At 45.5% G+C, this 23,957-nt stretch overlaps 1 protein-coding gene across 2 annotated transcripts in view; it reads right to left on the reverse strand.

Moving 5' to 3' along the window:
- The window catches only part of GATA4 (GATA binding protein 4), a 53,087-nt gene extending 29,783 nt beyond the window's left edge, over positions 1–23,304 (reverse strand). For both annotated transcript variants that reach the window (XM_080797569.1, XM_080797568.1), the window contains exons 1-2: positions 23,180–23,304; positions 18,336–19,447 (exon numbers count right to left, since the gene is read on the reverse strand). In XM_080797569.1, the coding sequence (XP_080653695.1) occupies positions 18,336–18,951 (616 nt within the window). In that variant the 5' untranslated portion in view covers positions 18,952–19,447; positions 23,180–23,304. The remainder of the gene's footprint in view (positions 1–18,335; positions 19,448–23,179) is intronic.
- Positions 23,305–23,957: the final 653 nt, after the last annotated feature.

Below are 23,957 nucleotides of genomic sequence, written 5' to 3' on the forward strand. Positions count from 1 at the left end.
TTTGAAAATGATGGAAGAAAATCTGGCTAATGCGCTCTGCCTTCACCATGAACAGCTGGTGAGATGGTCAGCTCTCCCCTCCCCAGTAGATCCGTCTTCTTCATCCCTCTCCCCCTGACGGCCCCTTCTGCCTAGCCCTGGGGAAGGGGTCCCCTTTATTAATGCCATTCCTGGAGCTGTGTTTACACAGGGGAGGAAACTTAATATCAACATTCCCTGAAGGAGAGTGTCGTCACCTCTGTGAAGCACTTCAGGCAGGGGGAGACCAGCCTCCTACCCAAATCAAAAGGCACTTACACTCTTTAAATAGAGTCTGACGGGAGAGTTTGTTTCTACAGAGACTCTTGGAGTTCCTGAGCCTGTCTGTTATGATGAGGTTGAAAGGCAGTAACTCGTATACACAAAACTCTCCCTGGTGCCTCAAGAGGCTCTCTAAGACGGATCTTGGGAATCTGTTCAAAGTATGGAGGAAGGAACACAGTGGATTCGGGCACTCCATAGGTAGGAAAGGACAAACTCGATGAGCAAAATTCCACAAGTTTTTGTAAACTAGTAGGGAAAGATTATAATCGATCTGGCTCTGAGGCCGGAACATGGATAGGATGTGAAGACTTTGAGGGGGCTGCTTAGGAAGCCCAAGGGGGCACCATCAGGGCCCAGCAGAGCACCACAGGATCATGGAATGAGCCCAGGTGATTTTCACAAGGTAGAACTTGGAGGTCACCTAACCATTTTTTTTTTAGCTTCCTCTCCTGGCTCCTCTTACCCAGCTTCTATTACCTAGACTGCCCCACACCCACCCCCCCACCTTCAGCAGAGGCCAGCTCTGCGGAGTTCCTCTGCCCCTATCACTCTCCCCCATATACCAGGGGCTCTCTCCTGTTCCCAAGGCTTCTATCAGGGTGATGAGCCTACAGACTCAAGCCCATGCCACCTGTGCCCTGGAAACTTCACCTGCACATCCCTCACCCTTAGCTGCCTTTTTCCTTGTCGTCACCTTTGAGAAGACCCCTAGGTCTTCCATGCTCTTCTCTCTCCTCCTGCCTTCTAGGCTGCCTTTTCGAGATTCTTACAACCCCTCAAACTCCTCATTTCTCCCCCCAATCCATGCTGGGTCCGTCTCCCTGTACAACCAGTCATGGATGGGGACACAGTCATCCCTGGACTTCTGTCTCTTGGTTCGTCCTCTTACAAGGATGCATCCTCTCCTCCCCCTCAATGTCTCAGTAGGGCCAGACCGCAGGTATGAGTACAGGAGCCCAAGGACCCATACATATACTTTAGGATGAATTCCAGGCCTTATCTTTTCAGATAATGAACATTTATTTAGTATTTACCATGTAAGTGTATCTCAAACCCCAAAATGAATGAGGTATACCCTGAAAACACTTCCAGTCTACTGGAACTAAAAGAAAAAGATAGTACCTTAAGATATAGTGAGAACATTGGCCCTGTTTGATTCTCAGGAGTTCTGCCTGGAGTTATGTCAAAGGCTGCCTGCAGAGATAAGCCCACTGCAGAGATTCCAATGAGAGACCCCATTCCAACTTTCCTGCTTTCACAAGATCCACCTTCTGCTCCCTCTTTGATACCAAGAGGCAGTGTGATCATGTATTCTTTGATTCTTCCTTGTCTGTTTCTAATTCTTCCATAGTCAAGTGAGCGAGAACAAGAGAAAAAAGCTATCTGCATAAAAAGGCCATTATGGAATTATTAAGGTAGAAAGAAAAAAACTGAGACCATCAGATATTAGATAGTTTGCCAAGGTGCTGGGTAATAATTGCTGGGTAATAATCAGGAGGTACTCAGTGTGCAGGGTTCCGGGGTCCACGCTCCTCACCACCATAACAGACAGCAGCAACTCACCCCTCTGGAGTCAAGAGCTAGATTCGGAAGCTTCAATTACCCTGGCTTTCCTGTCAAAGACCAAGACCCACTGAGCCTCAATGGTAAAACCCAAGGGACTTTCCAGAAATACAGAATGTGCTCTTCCCTCCACAGGAAAGCAGTCAAATAAGAGACTCCCAGTTCCTGCCTGGTGCCCTTCCTAGAAGTGCCATTTATTTTCCAGGCTGACCCAGCAGTCAGAGGCTGCCAGGCAGAAGGGGAAAGTGATTAATCAGATTGCCTAGTCCCCAGGCCATGGAGGGAATGTGGGGTGAGAAACTGTACTTACCAATGTACTCAATTCCGTATTCAAAAGTTACTCCAGATTCTTTCAATCCAGGAAATTAAGGTAGTGGACCAAAAAGAAAAAAAGGGGGGGTGGTGGTTTATGAGCTCCTGATAGGAAGTGGAATCCCACAGAATGAAGAAATGACTTGGTTTGGTCCACATGAGTGGACAGTGATGTGAGGCCTCCAACCCTGGGTTCCTGCCTTGATCTTGTATCCCATTTGCTACTGTGTGTCCCCTCCTTCCCACCTCCACTGCCACCAGGAGATTATCAGCTAAGCAGGAGAGCTATACAATAGGACTCACTCTCCATGACAACATGGAAGAACAGCTGAAAATCCAAAAGAAACGAAGCAAATTGAATGCAATTTCCAGGTGGGCAGCTTCAAAATGACCACCCCTGGGCCTATGTAAACTGGGGGGATGAGAGGTGTATGAAAGTAGTCATCCACATACCTCCCACACCACTTTGTCCTCAAATGAAGGCTGTAGAGACTCAAAAGAAAGGTAATGACCATGGTTTTCATCCATGCCCTTCTTTGGCCAATCTGTCCTGGTGATTTTCTCTTGCCTTTCCTTCCATGCCTTTTACTTTATTTACTCATTCTCCAGACTAGAAAATACTTCTGACAGCCTTTCACTGAGCCACTGCTTTCTGTCACCATGCCAGCCAGCCAAAACACACACACACACACACCCCTACCTCTCTGGGTGTACATATTCCCAATTTACTGATTCAATATGTTTGCCCTTTATTCATAAAGCCCCAAACTCCTCTGCCCGATTTCAAGGCCCTGCATATCTGTCCCCAGCCATGTCAATTTTATCAATCCCTGAAATGGAACCAGGCTGCTGGTGTGCTGGGAAAAGTTTTGAGAAATGGGTGATAACGTCCAAAATGACCAACGTGGCCATCTGAGGGGGAGCACCGAATCAAGAGGCAAGAGGCAGGGGTTGTCCACCAGGAGTAGCCCAGCTCATGTCATAGAAGAGGAGTACAAAGCCAAAAGCTGGAAACACTGGCAGTAACCCCAAAATCAAAAGGCAAGGAATGACCAAAACAAACACACAAAACTGGTTTCAGTAACAGACTGTTCATCAAAGTGTTGATGTTGTTTCTTGGAGACTCTATGGATGTTATGGCATATAGCAAATGTGAAATTATGATGGGGTTGTTGAGAATGTAATTTTGGGTGTGGATGAAAGATTTATAGCTGCAAAGATCCATGGAAGATGTGAAAAGGTGCAGCTTCCATGGAAAACAGTAAGGTGGTTCCTCAAAACCACACAGAATTACCGTATGATCTAGCAGTTCCACTTCCACTTCCAGGTATATGCCCCAAACAACAAAAAGCAGGGGCTCAAACAGATTTTGTGGAGACCCCTGTTCACAGTAGCCTTGTTTACAATTGCCAAAACGCAGAAGCAACCCAAGGGTCCATCACAGATGAATGGATCAACAAAATGGATCTACACATACAATGGGATATTATTCAGCCTTTACAGGAAAAACATTCTGGCACACTCCACAACACGGATGAACCTGGAGAACACTATGCTAAATGAAATAATCCAGACACAAAAGGATAGATACTGTATGACTTCACTTATGTGAAGTAAATAGTATCAAATTCATGGAGACAGAGAGGAGAAGGGTGGCTGACAGGGGCTGGGGAGAGGGGGAATGGATACCCAGTTTCAGATGGGGAAGGAGTTCTGGAGAGGGATGGTGGGTGATGGTTGTACAATAATACGGACACACTCAATGCCATTGAGCTGTACACTTAAAATAATTATTTGGTCAATCTTCTGTTGTGTATATCTTAGCACAGTTAAAAGAAAAAGATGCATAAAGGAAAGTAAAAGCATTTGAGTCCTAAATTTCAATGGGAAGTGTGGTATCGTCACATGAAGTCCTTTATCTTATCTTTGGGTGGGATGGGGAAGTTTTCCCTCACTCTACATGGAATGACTAACCCAAGAGCAAAAAGCACAGCTAGCAGAGTTAGCTGCTGGGAGGAGAAGATGCTAAGAAGAGCTTGGAATATTTTGTCACGTGGAAAGCAGGAAAGGATCAGACTTGGATTTTTGTCAAAAGAACGCAGGAGCCAACTTGGACAGGTTCCTACTGGCAAAGACAGAACAATCTGAGCTTCAAACAGGATAATAGCTACATGGATTATAACACATCATATATGTTTAAATCTCTGAGTTCTTAATGATACTAAAAAAATGTCATTGGTAATATTTGAAGGACGTCAGGGAAGGAATTCATTATTTTGGAAAGTAAGGTGAAGGCAGCGAGCATTCACCTTGCCTTTCCTTTACAAACTGTATCTCAGGGTAACCAAATATTTGGTAACTGAAGTATTTTTTATTGTTACGGATGTATTTCAGCTAATAAATGAGATCATTAGAATATCACCATTTGCAACCCCTAATGGAATAATGGATCTGGGCAATGTCCATCAATGACTGCTCAATGTGATTAATTCTATTTTTCCAATTACAGATTTACGTTAAAAAACAAAAAAACAGGACAGAAGAACATGTTAAATGTCATACAGGAAATGCAATCAACAGAATCTAGGCTGTAGGGGAGGAAAAGTCTACAGGACAAGCCTAGTTTCTTTAGCAAATATATTGCAACAAAAAAGAAGGGTAAAAAGGGAACTTATAGATTTAAAAAAAAATTGAGAGACACATCAACAGAGGCAAATATGACTCCACAGAGACAAAATATGGACCTGGTTTGGACAAACAATCTAAGAAAATTAGACAGGTAGAAAATCTGAACACTGAGGACATTTAATGATACTAACGAGTGATAATTCGTATCAGAGTGACATTGGCATTGAAGCTATATTTTTAAGTGTCCTTGTATCTTTTCATATAGAAATATTTATAGATGAAATGATAAGTTCTCTGGAATTTCCTTCAAAAGAACATAGTATGGCGGAAGGGGGGCATATAGATGAAAACAGCTTGTCATGAGTTGCTATTTGTTGAAGCTAGGGAATGAAGAGAATTGAACTTAAAATCTTTATTTTCACCTCTAAACTTCCTGGGAGGTAGATGCTCTGGTTAATCCATCTTCTGGGTCTAGGGATGCACACCTGCATAAACAGTATTTTCCCTCCATAATTCCCCCCATAATTATCTGTATTCCTCATCAAGGCCACTCCCGGCACCCACCTCACCTTGAGAGGCAGTGCCAGAAGCAGGTGGGATTACAAAAGAGGGTAGGACCCCACCTCCTGGATTAACCAGGTCCCTCTTCTTCCTAGCAGAGATCTGGTTTGGGAACTAGGGTTGGCCTAGAATTTTGCCTGTTCTTTCCACCTCAGCCTAGATGCAAACCACACAGCTATGTAGTGCCTTATTGCTAACACACAGACGCTAACTCCTCCCAAAAAACCTTCTAGCATGTGGCCTCCTTTCTATCAGAGTTCTTTCTCTGACTGGGGAAAATGGGTGTTAAAATACAGCAGGGAGCCAGGCATCACCTTGTGGACACAACATAGGAATCTCCTCCACCAAAAAGCCTGGTCTGGGGTAGCAGGCCGGTGTAAGTATGCTAAGGGCTCCCATGGAACCCAGATTTACCCTGCCAGTGCCCTCCCTGCACCAAGAGGGCACATTCACTTTTCATCTCCCCTCCCACGCTGTAAGCTGCTGGGATAAAGAGGCCATCTTGTTCATTTTTTATCTCCAAAGCCTAACAAGTACACAGCTCACAGGAGGCAGGCAAAAATACCTGTTGGCTGGTTGACTGACAAAACAAATGGTGTGTCTGGGTTTGGCTTTTGGAATGGAGCTCCACGGGCTCCTAGAAACTCAGACACCGAATGGATTTGGTAATAACAGAAAACCAAAACCAAAGGAACAATAAACTGAGATCAGCTCTGAGGTAACACAACCCATGGTTTCCAAAAGTTGTTCTTACATATTAGGAGCTAAGTAATTTATTATGTCTAATAAAAAATAAAACTGCCCATCAAACCCCAAATCTCACAGACACCATTGCTTCAAATGAGGCAGGTGGCCATGGAAACCAACGTTACAGAGACTGCACGAATTTGAGTCTGATGCTCATGCAAGCCCAGAAAGCTTATAAGTTACTATGATAGCTTTGGTATGAGGGAAGACAAAGCCAACATAAACTATTATTCTGGAAGATGTATAATACCCTGGATTTTAAATACCCCAAAGGGCCCTATGGGGAGCAGCCCCCCCCTTCTTACCATTTCTGCTCCTGGATGGGCATTTGAACCTTACAAATGCTTGCCCTGGACCCAAGAGAGGCATGCTAAGGTGTCCAAAGTCATACAGCAGGAAAAGGAGAGCACAGGGTCCTTCACTTCATTGACTTGCCTTTCTGAAAAGTAGGCTGAAAGCTACTGCTCACGGCTCACAAACCAACATACCCTGCAACTGGTTGCCTCACTTCGAGGGGGAACCATGTCAAATGTACATATGTTCTAGCTTTAAATTGGCTATGTACACAATAAACTGAAAGGCAGGAAAACTGAGTTTTTACACACAACTCTCCCATCTGATTGGCTATTTATTATGGGCAGTTCCTCCTGCCAATTCCCCATCATTGCTCTACTTAAGGGATCTAACTTCAGGAGCCAGCCTGGGTCACTGATCTTTAAAAACTTTCTTCAGTGCTGAAATAACTAAACAATAACTTTTACAACTGTTTAAATATATACATATACGCATGCCTCTATATGTATGGTAACCAAGAAGTCAAGGATTAATGCCTAACTGTGGTTATCTTTGGTGGTAAGATTACCAACTATTTGTGAACTGGTGTATATGAGTTTTATTTTTTCCATATTAAACATACGTGGAGTTTAATAAAAGAAGGATAATTAAGTGTTACTGATACTATTTGAAAAAAAAAAAAAAAAAAACTATTTGCTTTTCTGAAGCCATCTTTGACCTGGAAAACATTTTCTTTTTTCAAATAAGCAGTATTTTCCTATTAAGTGTGTACTCTGTGAGAACCACATTCTTTATTTAGGGTCAAGTTAAGTTCTTTCTATGTGCTAGGGAAAGGTTTTATTTGTTGTTTGTTTTCCCCCCACCTAGTCAATTTCGAGGGGTAACTTGTATTATTGCCTCTCTTTACCTGGTTTGATTTATGATCTTGGAAGTCAGGTCATTCTTTGCTAGGTCGAAGAGAGAACGAAAAAAAAAAGGTCTCCCCACCTAATACCTGATAAAATATCTGAAAAGGTCATTGCAGACCTTGACAGAAACATACAATTTCAACCCAATCTGATAAAACAACAACTTGAAAACTTTTATCAGAAGAACACGTAACTTGCCATTTCCCAGCTCAATTGACTGAACTTTTTTTTATCTGAAATGACAGACATCGTAAGATAGGAAAAGCTGCAGATAAGAAACCAAAGTGAGTTGTCTTGAATCAGATCCGATTGTCTGCCCCTGGTTCAAACTCCCACACCTGCTCTGAATGGGTCAATGAGAGTCTCTTGGCACGGTCCCCGAGGGGTTTGGAAACACTGCAGAAGTGGTGAACTTTGAGACTTCGGCGTTTATTCTGCGATTATAATTAACCTGCTCACCAGTTGCTATTGATCAATTCTGAATAGAGGTGATAAAGTTTGACTGGATTTCTAGAAGTAAAAATGGAGCTTTAAACCGGAAGGGAAAAAGGAAGCCTACAAAAGTAATTTAAGAATCAAATTCCATTTCAAGATCTGCAATGAGGGAATCCCAAAGCCTCTGGTTTAAATAATCCACCAGACTGTGGTGGTATCTCCTTCATTTCTCATCCTCCGAAACAAAGCAGATCTGTGACTACTCGATGCAGAGTGAAAGACAGCCTCACGTTCCACTCGCAGAGGCTTTTCCATGATTTTAAAGGAATGGAATGGTTTACCTGTCTCGATTATATTCCTCCCTTGGTGGAAAAAAAGATACTTAGAGCCATGAAGTCAATCTGGAGACTTCTGCAAAACGCTGAAGGCCAGAAAACCAAATTCCCTTCATTCAGATAAGAGGCTTGAATATCCTGGCTCAATTCTGATTACAGAGCAGTAATAGATAAAACCATAGGCCCCCTGCCAGAAACAAGAAAGCTTCCATCCATGGCTTCTGTGTTCAGCTCAGCTCAGCTCCATGGGGCTCAGTCACTATCCTCATCCACACATCCACACCCCTATTCTCACCTTCATTAAAACCATAATTACTACAATGCTTTTCTCCCCTCCTTTCTAGGCTCCTGCCTCAGATACATATGAATTTTCAGAGGAAAGGAATAGAGAAAAGCTGGTTCTAGGTTTCTTTTAGGAAAAGGATTTTTTGATAGAGCCATATGGTTTTGCCCTTCTTTTGTAGCCAGCAATCCCCCCAGAATGAAAGAATCCTCTAGCTTGGAGGGTCTGAATTCTGGAAGCCTCTCTTTAACTCTCTGCACAGCAGAATCGGGAGGCTGAAAAGGAAGCTGAAGCAAGGCAGGGATTCCTAATGTCCTACTCACGGAGTGCAGGGAGGGCAAAATCAGAATGAGATGGAAGACCACTAGAGAAAATAGGGCACCCGAAGAAGCATTGGTGGGAAGTAGGAACGCAGAAGGAAAACTACACTGGGGAGAAGGAGCAGGTGGAGACCAAGTAATAGAAAATCCTAAAGCTTAAGGGGCACCTGGGTGGCTCAGTCATTAAGCATCTGCCCTGGGCTCAGGTCATGATCCCAAGGTCCTGGGATGGAGTCAGCAGCAGGCTCCCTGCTCACCAGGCTGTGCGCTTCTCCCTCTCCTTCTGCCTCTCCCCCATGCTCTCTCTCAAGTAAATAAAATCTTAATAAAAAAAAAAAAAATCCTAGGGGCACCTGGGTGGCTTAGTGGGTTAAGCCTCTGCCTTGGGCTCAGGTCATGATCTTGTGGTCCTAGGATGGAGCCCCACATTGGAATCTCTGCTCAGCGGGGAGTCTGCTTCCCTCTCTCTCTGCCTGCCTCTCTGCCTACTTGTGATCTCTGTCTGTCAAATAAATAAATAAAATATTTTTTTTAAAAATCCTAAAGTTTGAGTCTTTCAAACACCCTGCACCTTATGGTCCTGAAGGGATAAGCGTTCTCATCTTAAGCTTGGCAAAGGCAAAAGGAGGTAAATGAAAGAAAAGCATGGAAGTCCTGGAAATTGAACTTAACCTGAGTTCTAAGCCAGAGCTGTTGCTTACTGGGAACTTGGGCAGACTACTTAATCTTTCTGAGGCTCAGTTACGTCTCCTGCAAAATGGAGATCATATCTGCCTCTCCAGAAGGACTTAAAAGTCCCTATCACCTGACAACTTCCCCACTGACCCTTGATAAAGGATCCAGCTTACTATATATAAATTGCATTACAGAGAACAAGATACAGGCACATATACAGCACAAGATAGAAGCTTCTGTCCCTAAAAAGTTGTTAGCTAGTTTCCCAACACGAATGTATCCAAACTTGTAAATATATTTTGCGTAAACTAAAACAGATCAGAAGTTACTCCTATTATAATCCCATCCATATTATCTTCCCTACGTGTTTTAGAAGGAGACAAAGAAATAGCTCTACAGATAGCCAATAAAATGTTTCAATTATCCTTCAGGAACTGTGCTACATGAGACCATGTCATGGACCATAGAAAGTCAGTAGAACGGAGTGATACCTATTCCCAAACCATGAGAGGGCTTTATCACTTGCACCTTATTCAAGATGTGCAGATCAAAAAAGTCACCAGCGGACAAATACTTTCAGATGGCAAAAAGGCTCCTTCAAGTTCTTAAAGCAGCAGCATCCAGGAGCCTCCAAGAATTGCCTCTAGAGCGAGGCAATGGAAAAACCCGCAGTCCTTCCTCTTTCATATGCAAACAAAAGCTGCCACATTTGCAACAGGCTTCAGCTCTAAATTCGGTACAACTCAATTGCCTTAAAAGGACAGGCTGAGGGGCTCCTGGGGGGCTCAGTCGATTAAGCGGCCGCCTTTGGCTCAGGACCTGATCTCATCCTCCCAGGATTCAACCCCACATTAAGCCCCACATGGGGCTCCTTGCTCAGTGGAGAGAGCCTGCTTCTCCCTCTCCCCACTGCTCCTGCTCGCACTCTCTCTTCTCAAATAAATAAATAGAATCTTAAAAAACAAAACAACAACAACAAAAGGACAGGCTGAAAAAAATTGGTTAAAAGACTTACTTTGCCTTGGCGGAAGATAATTTGTTTTTCTAACATCATCCTTTCACTGCCTTTTTTTCTGGTTCTAGCCCCAGTATAACCTGAGGGACAACAGCCACACCAGGAAAGGGCACCTGTGGCCCCCAACGCCAGCAATTTGACAATTGCTGAGATGTGCTACCCACAGACATTACTGAGCACATAATAAGGGTTTTTGTCCCCTTGGTAAAGCAATCTCCTGTTAAATAAGCAAAAACCAAAAGCTAAATTCAATAAACAACAATTTATACTAAAAGTACTTTTCCTCTGCAACCGTAACTCTAAATATAGAGCCCTGTTCTAAACAAAAAGAGGGAGGGAGACTCTCAGGAAGTTACTTCATGAATGCTGTATGTCTCTTTAATAACTTCATTGGTGTAATATGTTTTTTTTAATTGGTAATATATTCATACGGTTCAAATTTCAAAAGGTTCCCTTTGCACACCAATTTTCCCAGCAGCATTATTCACAAGAGGTGGAAACAACTCAACTATTCATGATGGATGCACGGATTTAAAAAATACGATACATACATACAATGGAATAATACTCAGTGTTAGAAAGGAAGGAAGTCATATGACATATTACCTCAAGGTTCATATGGATGAACCTTGAGAACATTACACTAAGTGAAATAAGCGGGTCACGAAAAGATGACTACTATACAATTTCACCTACACGAGGTACCTAAGTAGTCAAATTCACACAGACAGAAATTAAAATGGCAGTTACCACGGGTTGGGGAGGAGGAAATAGAGAGCTGTTGTTTGATCGGTATAGAGTTTCAGTTTTGTGAAATGAAAAGTTCTGGAAACCTGTTTCACAACGATATGAAAAATATATATATTTTTAAATTTTATTTATTTATTATACTATATATTATTATTTATTATTTATTGTATTTGATTTATATATATTATATACATAAAATCTTTAAAATATATATATATATTTATTTATTATTTATTTGACAGACAGAGATCACAAGTAGGCAGAGAGGCAGGCAGAGAGAGAGGAAGGGAAGCAGGTTCCCTGCCGAGCAGGACTCTGGGATCATGACCTGAGCCAAAGGCAGAGGCCTTAACCCACTGAGCCACCCAGGCGCCCCTGATATGAATATATTTAACACTATTGAACTATACACTTAAAAATGGCTAAGATGGTAAAGTAAAATTGAATAAAACTTAACCTTAACCTCCTTATATTTTAAAAGTATTTTATGATTTAATGGGCTAATAAAGAAGCATAGAAGTGACTATTAAAAAAATGGTTAAGGGGGGAAAAAATGGTTAAGGGGCGCCTCGGTGGCTCAGTCCGTTAAGCAGCTGCCTTCAGCTTGGGTCATGATCCCAGTGTCCTGGGATTGAGTCCCGCATCTGACTCCCTACTGGATGGGCAGCCTGCTTCTCCCTCTCCTCTGCCTGTGCTCTCGTGTGCTTGCACTCTCTCTCAAATAAATAAATACATAAATAGTCTTTTTAAAAAATAAAAATTAAAAATGCTGAGTTGCTTAAAAATTCAAAAGGTTCTACGGGGCCACCTGGGTGGCATAGGCGGTTGAGCGTCTGACTCTTGGTTTTGGCTCAGGTCACGATCTCAGGATCATGGGATTAAGCACCACAGCAGGCTCCCAGCTCTGCATAAAGTCTGCTTGAAATTCTGTCTCCCAGGGCACCTGTGTGGCTCAGTCGGTTAAGCCACTGCCTTCAGCTCAGGTCATTATCCCGGAGATCTGGGATCAAGTCCCGAATCGGGCTCCTTGCTTGGCAGAGAGCCTGCTTCTCTCTCTGCCTCTGCCGGCCACTCTGCCTGCTTGTGTGCTCTCTGTCTCTCTGACAAATAAATACATAAATAAATAAATAAAATCTTAAAAAAAAGAAATCTCTCTCCCTCTGCCCCTCCCCTTTGAGATTCTCTCTCAGCCTCTGCCCCTCCCACTGTTTGCTCTCCCTCTAAATGAAAATACATAAATCTTTAAAAAAAAAAAATCAAAAGTTTCCAAGGCATATGTAGTAAAAGTGTTTTCCCCATCCTTATCCTCACCTACCCAGTTATCCTCTCCATGGGTAACTGACAATACAAATTCCTTGTTATTTCCAGAGATAAATTAAATATTTTCAAATACCTATACTCTTCTCTCTCTTCTTCTTCTTCTTTTTTTTTAAGTAGGCTCCAGCATACAGCCCAACACAGAACTTGAACTCGGGACCCTGAGATCAAGAGTCACACCCTTAACCAAATGAGCCACCCAAGTGCCCTGCTCATTCATTTTTCTTTTCTTTTCTTCTTTCTTTCTTTCTTTCTTTCTTTCTTTCTTTCTTTCTTTCTTTCCTTTAACACAAGTAACTTGCAATATACATATCCTGTACTTATAAGTATCTTTGGAGAGGACTCTATAGCATCATATAATGAATTTCCTAAGAATTTTATTTCTTTATTTGACACAGAAAGAACACAAGCAGGGGGAGTGGGAGAGGGAGAAGCAGACTCCCCACTTAGTAAAGAGCCTGATGAGGGACTCATTCCCAGGACCCTGTGATCATGACCTAAGCTGAAGGCAGATGCTTAAAGACTGAGCCCCTGAATTTCCCCAGAAGCCCCTGAATTTCCCAATTTTTTTAAGCCTACGTGACATCCTATTGTATGTCCGAAGTGTATACAAACAGTCCCCTGATAATAAACATTTAGATTATTCCCAATTTTTGTTATTACAAACTGGGCCACAACTGGGCCAGAATTAATTCCTAGAAGTTAAATTTCTGGATCAAGGGTAGCCACTTTATAATTTGTTGGATATCACCGAGGGCCGTCTGTAAAGTTTGTAATAATTTACACTCCCCCCAACAGGTATCAAAGTTTCTGTTTCCCCACATCTCAGAGTATGTTTGTTTTCTTAGCTCATTTAAGTTGGGAAAAAAAAAAAATGGAAAGGGATACAGAAGAAAATGTTATCTAAAACTGTCTCCTGTGCATCATTCTACCTGAGTGCTTAGAAAGTGCCTAGCAAATGTGGCCTGACCTTTTGATGGGACACAATTGGGCTGGTGACAGATCTCACTGGAAGCAGTGACACACCCCTGGCCACCCCGCACACGCCTGCCCCACTTCATTGGTTCTCAATCTAGCACCACAGACCAGCCCCAGCTCTGACTGACCTGCTCAGGGTGGTAACCGGAAAGTCAAACAACTTTGGTTTTCTCGGAGACTGACAAATCATTCTCTAGCCAAACAAGCTACTTCAGAGCTGATCTCGCAAAGTTCCCTATATAAATGAACCGGCTCTGAAAGAAAACGGCTTCATTGATAAGCACTTCCCCAAAGATCCAGAAAACACTTGAGAGAGTTTTCCACTGACCTGTGCCATAAACAAACTCTCATGACCCCACGAATGAAGCAAAGCTTTTAAAGAGATCACCCCGCTGACACTAGATAATATACATGTATTTGCGTTTATTTTTTAATCAACCCTTAAATTATTATAAATTATTTTAAAAATTTGAGATCCTTTGACAGCATTATAATTGCTTGTTTCTCTGTTACCCAAGAATTGTTATTGCATCATAAAGCATATTTTCTTTGCTTTTCCAGTCACATCTGTTACAATACTATTTCCTTCATGGCATATGTATACATCATTTCCACGGCCTCCTTTTCTGCTTTAAGTATTTGCAGGCACTAATTAAAACAAAAATCAACTTTATTGTGCTATAACGTACATACGGTCAAAGACTCCTGTTTTAAAAGTACATTTCCATGAATTTTGACAAACTGATATACCTTTGTAACCACTCCTATTCGTTCCTTCACAAGGAGACACAGCTCTCCTACCCTCCTCTAGCTATCTCCTGCGCATATAAACATGGTCTCTAGCCCTTGAAATGCAAGAATTCCCTGCCCGGCTCCTCAGGCAGAGGGTAACCCATATCCCCTTAAGCACTCTCAGTGCCCAGGAGGTTATTATTAAGAGAAGCCATATTCTATATTCCATCTCAACAACTACAATCATGTATGAGAAAGCGTTCTTGCCAAACCTAATGTTCGCTCACCTGGAGGAACACAACGTTGAAAGGAAGTAGGCTTTTGCCTTTCAGATTTTTTTTTTTAAAGATTGATTGATTGATTGATTGATCGATTTGAGAGAGAAGGGCAGAAGGAGAGGAAGAGGGAGTTTCCATCAGATGCCCCACTGAGCTCAGAGCTGGACATGGGGCTCAATCTCATGACCCTGATACCACGATCTGAGCCAAAACCAAGAGTCGGATGCTTAACCTACTGAGACACCCAGGTGCCCCATCAGTTATTTTTACACATTCTCTCTCTCCCTCTTAACTGACCTAAAACAACTTCGGTGGTTTCTCAAGGCTTCCAGAACCCTCTCCCACCCTGCTCCCTCTGTCCCCAGGCTCCCCAGTGGGCCTCTGAAGCAGCCACTCTGTGTGTTTTGACCTGGGCAGAGTACTGTGGCAATTACCTCCTAGATCTCTACTCAAATATTTGCCAAGTGCCCAGCATGTGCCTGGCACTTAAATATGACTAAGACTCTACCTGCCCTCAGTAAGGTCACATAATTCCATTAATGCAGCCTAATTAATGATGTCAACGGTTGTTTCAGGGTCAGGCTCATATTGAACTGGGAATGAACTTAAGTTCATATACATTGCGGTCAAGGTGGAATAACTCCTTCCAACCTAAGTGCACGGCCTTACAGAGGCCCTTGTTAGCTTCTCATACTTTGATTTTTGTCTTTTCCAATTACCAACATAAGAACTCTGGCAAGATATTAACTATTGTTAAAACAAAGCAGTTAATACTTCATAAAAAATAAAGTTGTTCTCTTCTTTCTTCTCACTGAAATTGAAACTAGTTTCTGAGGTGAAGAGTGTGTTAGTTTGTGTGGTTTTACCTATAACTGTAAATATATTATTTACACGAAAGCCAAGCTGTGTTGTACCATTTCACAGTACCACAAAATGTGATGGCAAATGAGAGTTTAACTTTTCCTGTCCTTTTCTTTCTTTCTTTCTTTTTTAATTGTAGATGCTATGCTTTTCTTGGCCAACCCCTGCTACTTACCCTTCCAGACCAAATGCAGATGACACCACTTAGGTGAAGACTTCCAGATTCCTAGACAGAAGAAAGAACCACTTCTGTTTTCTCTCTTTTCCTCTTGGCTCATTACTGCAGCATGCTACTGGGTCATTTACCCATTTTCATGTCTGTTTAGGGTCACCAACCAACCCTGTGTATTGGGGACTACCCTAGGTTTAGCACTAAAAATCCCAAGTCCTGGGAAACCCCTCAGTCCTGAGAAAATCAGAAAAAATAGGTCATTCTACATGATCGTGAGTAGCTGCTTAACAAAATAGCCATCTTTTATGGGCCAAAACCAACTACTTCGCAAACACTGCCTTATTTTTCTAATATAAGACAACACTGAAAGTAGTTAGGATTATCCCATTTCACAGAAAAAGAGCAGAGACTGAGAGGTAAGTAATTTGCCCAAGATCACAGGGTTACCGGGATTGAATGAACATTTGCCTGTCTTACTACCATGCTGTTTTGCCATCTGGGGGCCCAGTGGCAACTCCAAACAGGCTCTCAATAAATATCATGGAATCAGTAATCACTTGTCATCATGTTTCCATCCCTCAGCGTCAGCTAATATGTCTGGGCTGGTCCTTGATAAAGTTAGCAGGCATTTATAGGAGGGGATCATGGGATAGGATGAAAAGATTAAAAAATATATATTTATTTACATGCACTGTTTTTGAAATTAACTTGCTTTTAGGTAAGTGCCACCTACACAACATGCTGAGGATGGGAATGCCAACAGGTTCCACATGTCTCACGTTCTCTCACAAAGATAACATGGAAGCTTTCATGAAGACCATTTAACACACTTGGCTCTGTATAGAGGAGATAATCCAGCTACTACGCCAGGTGGGACTTCCTGAACTAGTGGAACAGAGCAGAGTACTGGGAAGACAGGCCACACTTCTCAGCAAGGAGGTGCCCCTTGGAGGTTAGCTTGTCATCTGCTGACCCTGAAATTTGGGAAACATTACTTACTCCAGCATCCTCCTAAATAGTATGGGTTAGATTTTAGAATTTAAATACTGTGTGCACTCACTCAGCACTTTTTTTTTTTTAAACATTGTTGTGGTTGTAATTCTGATGACCAGAAAATCATATGCTCCATTTTTGGACTTTGAACTTTTTTTTCCCTAACCAAACACCAAATTCTCATTCCAGGTTACAGGGGTTAGGAAGCAACCTTTCCACTCCCACCACAATAACCACAAGTTAAAAGAAGTGGAATTCTAGGGCCATTTCTCCCTATTTTAAAACATAATGTCCAGAGAGAGAGTTCTAGAGGCAACGGAGAGTTCTGAGAAAACAGAGCCAAAGCTCACGCCCCGCCCCCCCCCCACACACCCAACTACCCACTCCCAGCTGCCATTGTATGGAGATGCTTCAAGCAAGCTATCTGGCTCAGGCCCCGGGAGAGGCTCCGGAGCCAGTTGCCCCTCCTCCCCTGGGGGGTGCCGTCTGGCTCCCCTGAGAAGGGGAGGGGGAAACTAGGAGCCACAGACCCAGCCCCGGCGCCACTTCCATGGTTAATCAGTTTACCTGGGATGTGTATTTGGCTGGACCCCCCTGGGGACCTTCCCTGGCCACCCAGGGTCAGAGGATAATTTAAAAGCTCTTCAAAGCCAGGGCCCTTCTCAGAGCCAGCCTAAGACTGGAAACCTGGGAGGGACAAGCTTTACTCTTCAAAGTGAGAACAAATGTGAAAGGATTTAGCACTTAGTAGGTAGTCAATAAATGTTAACTTTGTTTCTCAGGTCTGGGCTTCCCCTCCCCGGCAAAAACCATCTCCAACCAAACCCAATCCTGGCCCTTCCTGAAATTCCACAGGCCATAGGTCGTCTGCATTTTGAACTAGTGGTTCCCACTTCCTTTACTTTGCCTTTCCAAAGCAAGCAGACCCTTTCTCAGACTTCATTTTGTTCAGTCTGTAAATCCGAGCCAGAGTGCGCGTGTTTGCCATACGTTCCCAGTTTTGCCATTTCACAGGAAATATTCAATGGTGCCCATTAGGATTGTTATTTCTAACCTCAGCCCTCAGGACAAGAGGACGCTCAACTTAGGGAAACTGCTGCAAAATCTCCATTTAAGTCAGGTATTATAGAGAAGCCCTCTGGGCTTCCCGTGCCTCCCCTGAACGCTGACCAGGTATGCGCTTTCAATACACCCCGCACACGTGCCACCGCAGACCCGCGCAGGTCGCAGTGCGCTCTGGCCCCGGGGCACCCACAAGGTGCCAGCCCCAGTTCAACCCATCTCCACTGCTCCAGTCCCTCCTTTGTACCAGGTGTGAAATCCTGACAGGAGAATCATCTGCCACTCGGAAGGATCCTCCAACTGGGCCGCCAAATGGCCCAAAAGATCTTGGGCCCTCGCCAATGTAATCAGTTCCCTGCGGAGGACACCAAGGGAGGGCCGAGAGGAAATGGGGGCAGAAACCCCGTGATCGCTAACGCGGTCCACCAAGCGCTCCCGGAGCTGCCCCTCCCAGCTCTCCAGTGAGCCCGTCACTCTCCCGCAGTCACCTATAGATGGGCATGGCGGGGTCACACAAACCCGATGTCTGGGGCTTAACGGGGACACACTCAGACCCTGCCACCCTGCAGTCCTCTCTTTTTCAGAAAACACCAGAGAGTAGGCTCGCTCCCGCTTAACAGAACCTGGGCTCTCGGGGGCTATGAGTTTCACTGCCGCCAGCGTCGGAGCCTCCAGCTTGTCTTCCTTGGAAACTCACTCGTTCCCTACCGCCGGCCACCCTACACGCACACTTGTGAAAAATTAAATGTCCCCAACAGTGCTCACGACAGCCTGCTCCAGTACCCAGCCCGGGTGCTTGCGCTCAGTACTCACCGAGATTGGGGTGTCGGGCAGCGGGGTTGGCCCTGCCGGGCAAGCTGTGCAGGACCGGGCTGTCGAAGGGACCGGCGGAGGCGGCGGCGGCCGCGGCCCAGGACGCTCCCACGTCGGCCATGTAGGCGGGGTAGGGGCTGGAGTAGGAGCCTGCGAAGCCCGCACGCCCATACTGCTCTCGGCCCGTCAGGCCCGCACCCGCCGCTCCGCCACCACTGCTGTAGGCCGCGGCTTCCCGGGCCGCAGCCGCCGCGGCGGCGGCCGCCAGGGACCCAGTGGTTCCCGGGAAGGAGAAGCGCGGCGACACCGGCGGGGGGGTGTAAGCGGCTCCCTCGGCTCCCGCCTGGCTCCAGCCCGGGCTGCCCTGCTGGGTTCCGGGCCCGGCACCCGACGGGGCCCCACCGGAGCTGCCGCCAGAGGTGGCTCCGGACGCGGCGCCCCCGCCTCCGCCCTGGAGATAAGACAGGCCCAGCACAGACGAGGGCACCCGCGGCGTGGGCACGTAGACTGGCGAGGACGCAGCGCCCGCGCTGTGCATGAAGGCGCCGGGGCCGCCCGCCTCGTAGGCCCCGGGAGGGGGGCCGTGGTTGGCTGCCATGGCCAAGCTCTGGTACATCGCCCCCGCGAGCTCTCCGCTTCGGAGTCCCGTCACTCGCGAGTCAAGGCGCAATGCAGGGAGAGACAACAACAATAATAATAATAATAATAGAAAAAATAATAATAATGTACAGGTGAGAGCCTGTCACATAAACGCAGATCAAAAATCAAAAGTAAAGAAAAACAAATCTCTCAAGAATATACACGTATTAAATCCAGCATCGAGCAAAAAAGACTCTAGGCTCTTGTTTATAGGAAAATCCCAAATTGAAATTTTGGTTCTTCCTGGAGGAGCTGGAGGAGGGGCTGAATCTACCCCTGGGCCTAGAGGTCCCGAGCGCCTACGAGTGGCAGAAGACGCGGGGTGGTGCCTGGGCGCCTGTGTGGGGCACCGGCCTTCGGGTCACGCCGGCGGCCGTCGCCGCGCACAGTCCTCAGGACACCCGCAGACTCCGGCGTTGGGTGCAATAGGCTGATTCCAATGCAGAGGGAACGGCTGCGTCCTTCTACAGGTCCTAAAAGGGGAACAACAAAAAGGGGAAGTTCATCAGGAGCCTCTCTATGCTCGAGGTTGCTTCTCTCGAACTGCTAACCCAAGAAAACGTCACTCTCTCTCTCTCTCTCTCGAAGAGAAGCCTGCGGCTCCCAAGGAAGCTGCAGTCTTTGTCGTGCGGAGGCCCGGGGGTCTGGCTGCTTCGTGGAAGCCTAGGGAGGGCAGTTTTAAGAACATGGGGCTTCACGGTTATTGGACATGTAATTATGGGTAGTGACCCAGCTCTTTTTTTTTTTTTTTGTATTGCTTGTCAGGAACGACTTTAATTTTACCTTATTTTTCAAGCATATTCTTGTCACAGTATTTTCTAAGTTCAAGGGTTTCGGGTTTCCAGGGCAGTGCCTGGGACCTAAGAAATATCACTGGTCTCTGTCCCACCTAACCCCAAGTGTCCCAGGCTGTGAAAAAACTTTAGAGTGCCCGTGAAAGACAAAGACAAACTCTATAAAAACCAGCAACCTAGGAAAATTTTGTTTGTAATCTTTTTTTTTCTTTTTTTAAGTAGAGGTAGAGTCTAAATGTTTATACATGAGCACAGTGTCTGGTGAATTTCTGTGAAATGGATTGTGAAAATTCTTATCCATCCACACACTTTACCATGTGGAAGTCAAATCAGATGAGATATTTTTCCTGCAAATAATTATATTTTAGCAATGTTGCAGATTGGGTTTCAAAACCAGAAAAGTGAAAGGAATGTCCAAGTTCACTTTACAGAACTACTCCCTGGGCCATTTGGATTTACTGAATGGGTTTTTCCATATAGAATCTCTGGTTCACCCATGTAGGGAATTAGAACACCAATGACACTGCTTGAGGGGGAAGAACCATACATGGGACTTGGTTATATCCTTATATCCTGTGTTTTTATTTTCCCAGGCCATTTCTTCTGATAAAATAAGGGCTTTACGTTCTGAAGCACCTGCTTTGTTCCAGGTCCTTATTGTCACAGCTCCACTAAGGAAAAGTGTGTTGCCTCCATTTACGAAAGATAGAACTGAAGCATCAATGGAAAGTTTTGAAACTTGTCAAAGATCAAAATACAATTAAGGGGGGGTGAGGGACAGAATCTATGGGCCTCCAGGGTTTGAGCCCGACCGCTACACTCCCACTTTTCTCCTTAAGATGAGGTAGTCACTTTTAGCAGTAGTTTCTTTTGCATTGCAATAGTAGAATTAAAGATATTAATTGACCTTTATTACACTAAATCCAGGCTCCATCACTTACTGAATGGATGACTTTAGACACATTACTTAACCTCTGTCTCAGTTTCCTCATTTGCAAAAATGCAAATGTTAAAGACATCTATCTTGTAGAGTCACTTGAGGATTGTGAGGATTATAAGTTAATATATATAAAGCACTTATAACAGGGTTTTTATAAAAGTTATAACGGCACAAAGTTCTATACAATTGTTGGCCATTATTATTACTGATTTCTAGTGTGCCATAAGACAGTGCCTCAGATATAATCATACTATAATAAATGGGCATCTTAATTATTGTAAAAAAATTCTGAAAGTGGAATTTCTAATACATACTATATAATGTTTTTAACCATTTTTGCAACATCACTAATGATAATGGAGTTAACAGCACTGTATTCTATAGTCACATGTTAACTCCGAGATGGTTTGTTATTTGCTTTCAAAACTACACGAAAAATTATTGGTTTGTTGGACATTTCTCTCCAGTAAGAAGTCTGGCTAGACAGTGGATACAAAAAAATTTGATCTGAGGGGTACCCATCTTAGTCCGTGGAGCTTGTGACTCTTGATCTCCTGGTTGTGAGTTCAAGCCCCACGGTTGGGTGTAGTGATTACTTAAAATTAAAATGTTAAAAAAAATTTTGATCTGAGATCACTAACTTCACTCTTTGAAAATGAAGGTAAAAAAATAGTACCTCATAGGAATCTCTGGGCTTCAATAAGTAAACACATAGGCTTATTTTGATAAAATATTCAGTATTTAATTTTTACATCAAATAGTTTTTCTATTTCATTGTATTTTCTCTAATATTCAACTTCTGCAGTTCTGAAACATAACATCATACCTTTTTCTCACATAACTACAGGAAAGGAAGATTTATAATTTTGTAAGACAGCTTCCAATATACATACAGACGCTGATTTACAAGCTTTAAAATGTAAATGCTAAAAATGCCATAAATCTAGCATTTGTCTTTATTACATGCTCTGCCTTTTTAAATGGCTGGTACATTACCTGGGCGTTGGATTACTGAACAACAGAAGGTGGAGAAAATACCCCTCAATACCTTTCTGGAAAGACAAGAAATCATTCTGCCTGTTTCTATTATCAAGCCTCGGTTCAGGCATCCGCGGAGGTAGCAGCGGGAGCTACTGAGAATGGCAGGTCGGGCCTCGCCTTGGGGGCTCAGGCCTGCTCCCCGGTTTTTCTTCCCTTCCATGCCACGCATTCCAGTTCACCTCAAATTCACAGACCAAACAGGAAATGCTTTCTTAGTGATTTAGCTCACAGCCCTTTTCCGATTTATTTCTGATTGCGGGAGGATTGAAAGCTTGCCCTAATGTCCCCGTCTATACACAAGTCACTCCAGCTCTTCCAGCTCAGCTCGCGTCTCGCTTCTCGGCCTGCTGCGCAGAAAACTGTCACACACGAACGCACCACACTCGCCAGCAATAATAAAATTGGCCACTGCTGGGGAAGGTGGAGACTCAGAAGTTGGGGGGGGGGGGGCGGTTATCCCAATGGAACCTTTCTTTAAAAGCCTGAAACCTGCTCCTGGCTGTCTACTCCTTTTCTGAGGAACCCAGGGAATACTCTCCTGCGGCGCTTCCCCAACCTTCCCCGCAGGGCCACCGCGCTGCCCCAAATCCTACCAGCCTTGGGTCCCTCTCCACCATTTCCCAACCGAAAGGCCTCTTCTTTCCCTCAGGCTGGTGGCAGTTTACCACCCAGGCATCCTGCTCTCCCTGAAGGACCCCCTGACCCCTAGCTCAAAGCCAAGCGACACGGCAGCTAGCCGTGGCTGGAGGAGGGACGTCACCGCTTTCCTCCCGGGTTCCGGCCCTCGGCTACTTTCGCCCAGAAGTAGTGTGAGTGGGTGGGGTTGTTAGCTTCGTGGTTGGTGTCTGACTCCCCGGACCCCAGTCAGGAGGGCTAGGAGGCTGACCAGAAGGGCATAAAAGGTCCAGGGGCTCAGTAGCCGTTCCCGACTTGGAAGCGCCTCCCTGGGGCCCGAGGCCCAGTCGCGCTGCCTCCCACCACCGCTCTTGAGTCCCGGAGTCCCGACGGGCCACGCAGCTCCGTCTGAGCCCCTCCGCGCGGCCTGTCCCGGGTCGGTTGGTCAGTGTGATTTCGCACGGCCATCTCCCATCCAGGACCCGGCTGGGAGGTGCAGAAACAAGGGCTGGAGAATATACACGCGGGGGCGGGGATTAAAAACGTTCAAGTTCACACACACACACACACACACACACCCCAAAGCACTTCGAATATCCCTCTTCGCTTTCCCTCCAAATCTTATTTTGATTTAAAGACGCTATTAAGCCAATGCCCGAAGTTGAGCAGTCTTTGACCAACTGGGGGGCGGAGGGGGTGACCAACGTCTCCTTTCCATCCACCAGTTACCTCTCTACTCCCAGGCAAACAGCGCAGAGGAGCCCTGGATTCGCGGACTGCGGGAGAGAGCATGGCGACTGAAGAAAAAGCCGTACCTGCCGGGACTTGAGCTTCCTGGAGGGCGGGCGCGCGCTCCCATGGGCGCCCCGGGAGCTACGGCAGCAGCGGTGCTTCTCGCAGCCACTGTGCCGGCCGCCTCCGCTTCCCCCAGCTCCCAGCGCGGGTCCCCTCGCCCCTGCGCTCGCGTTCCCGGGCGCTGACTGGCCTGTGGGAGTCACGTGCAAGGGCGGGGGGCGGGGGTGCGCCGCAGAGGCTGCACCTCTGCTCGGCGCCGGGCTGCGGGGCTGTACAAAAAACTCCCCCAGCAGGCAAAGTCCAGGCGCACGGATCTCGGAAAATGCTAAAGCGCCACTGCCGGGGCGCGGGGCTTCACCCACCGCCGTGCCTGAGGTCGATTCGGTTAGCAGTTTTGCCCAGGGTCAGCTTTATTCAGGAGCTCCCTTCTTCTACTTCCTCCCTCCACCCCATCCCCCACAGGCGCCTCCGGGTGGTCCGGGTCTTGCCGCAGCCCTGGACTCGCGGGACAAGGGGCGGGGCTGATAGAAGGAAAGGTGACCTCTCGAGAGAGACCCCTAATCGGCTGTGGAGCACCGGGTCACCAGGAGAGCCCGGCTGGCTACGAGTCTCCGGGAGGTAGTGGACAGCGGGGATCCTGCTAGCCTCGGACTGCTAGGGGAAAAGACCCAAAACCTGGGACTGGCCCACTCAAGTCAGAACGCAGTGACGGAAGCTTCCCTTTCGCCTTCTCAGCAGCCTGGGGAGTCCGCGAGGCGGCCTCTCCAGCCTTCAATTTTATGTATCTATGCAAAACGT

The sequence above is a fragment of the Martes martes genome, assembly GCF_963455335.1.
Source record: "Martes martes genome assembly, chromosome: 2".
Lineage (NCBI taxonomy): Eukaryota > Metazoa > Chordata > Mammalia > Carnivora > Mustelidae > Martes > Martes martes.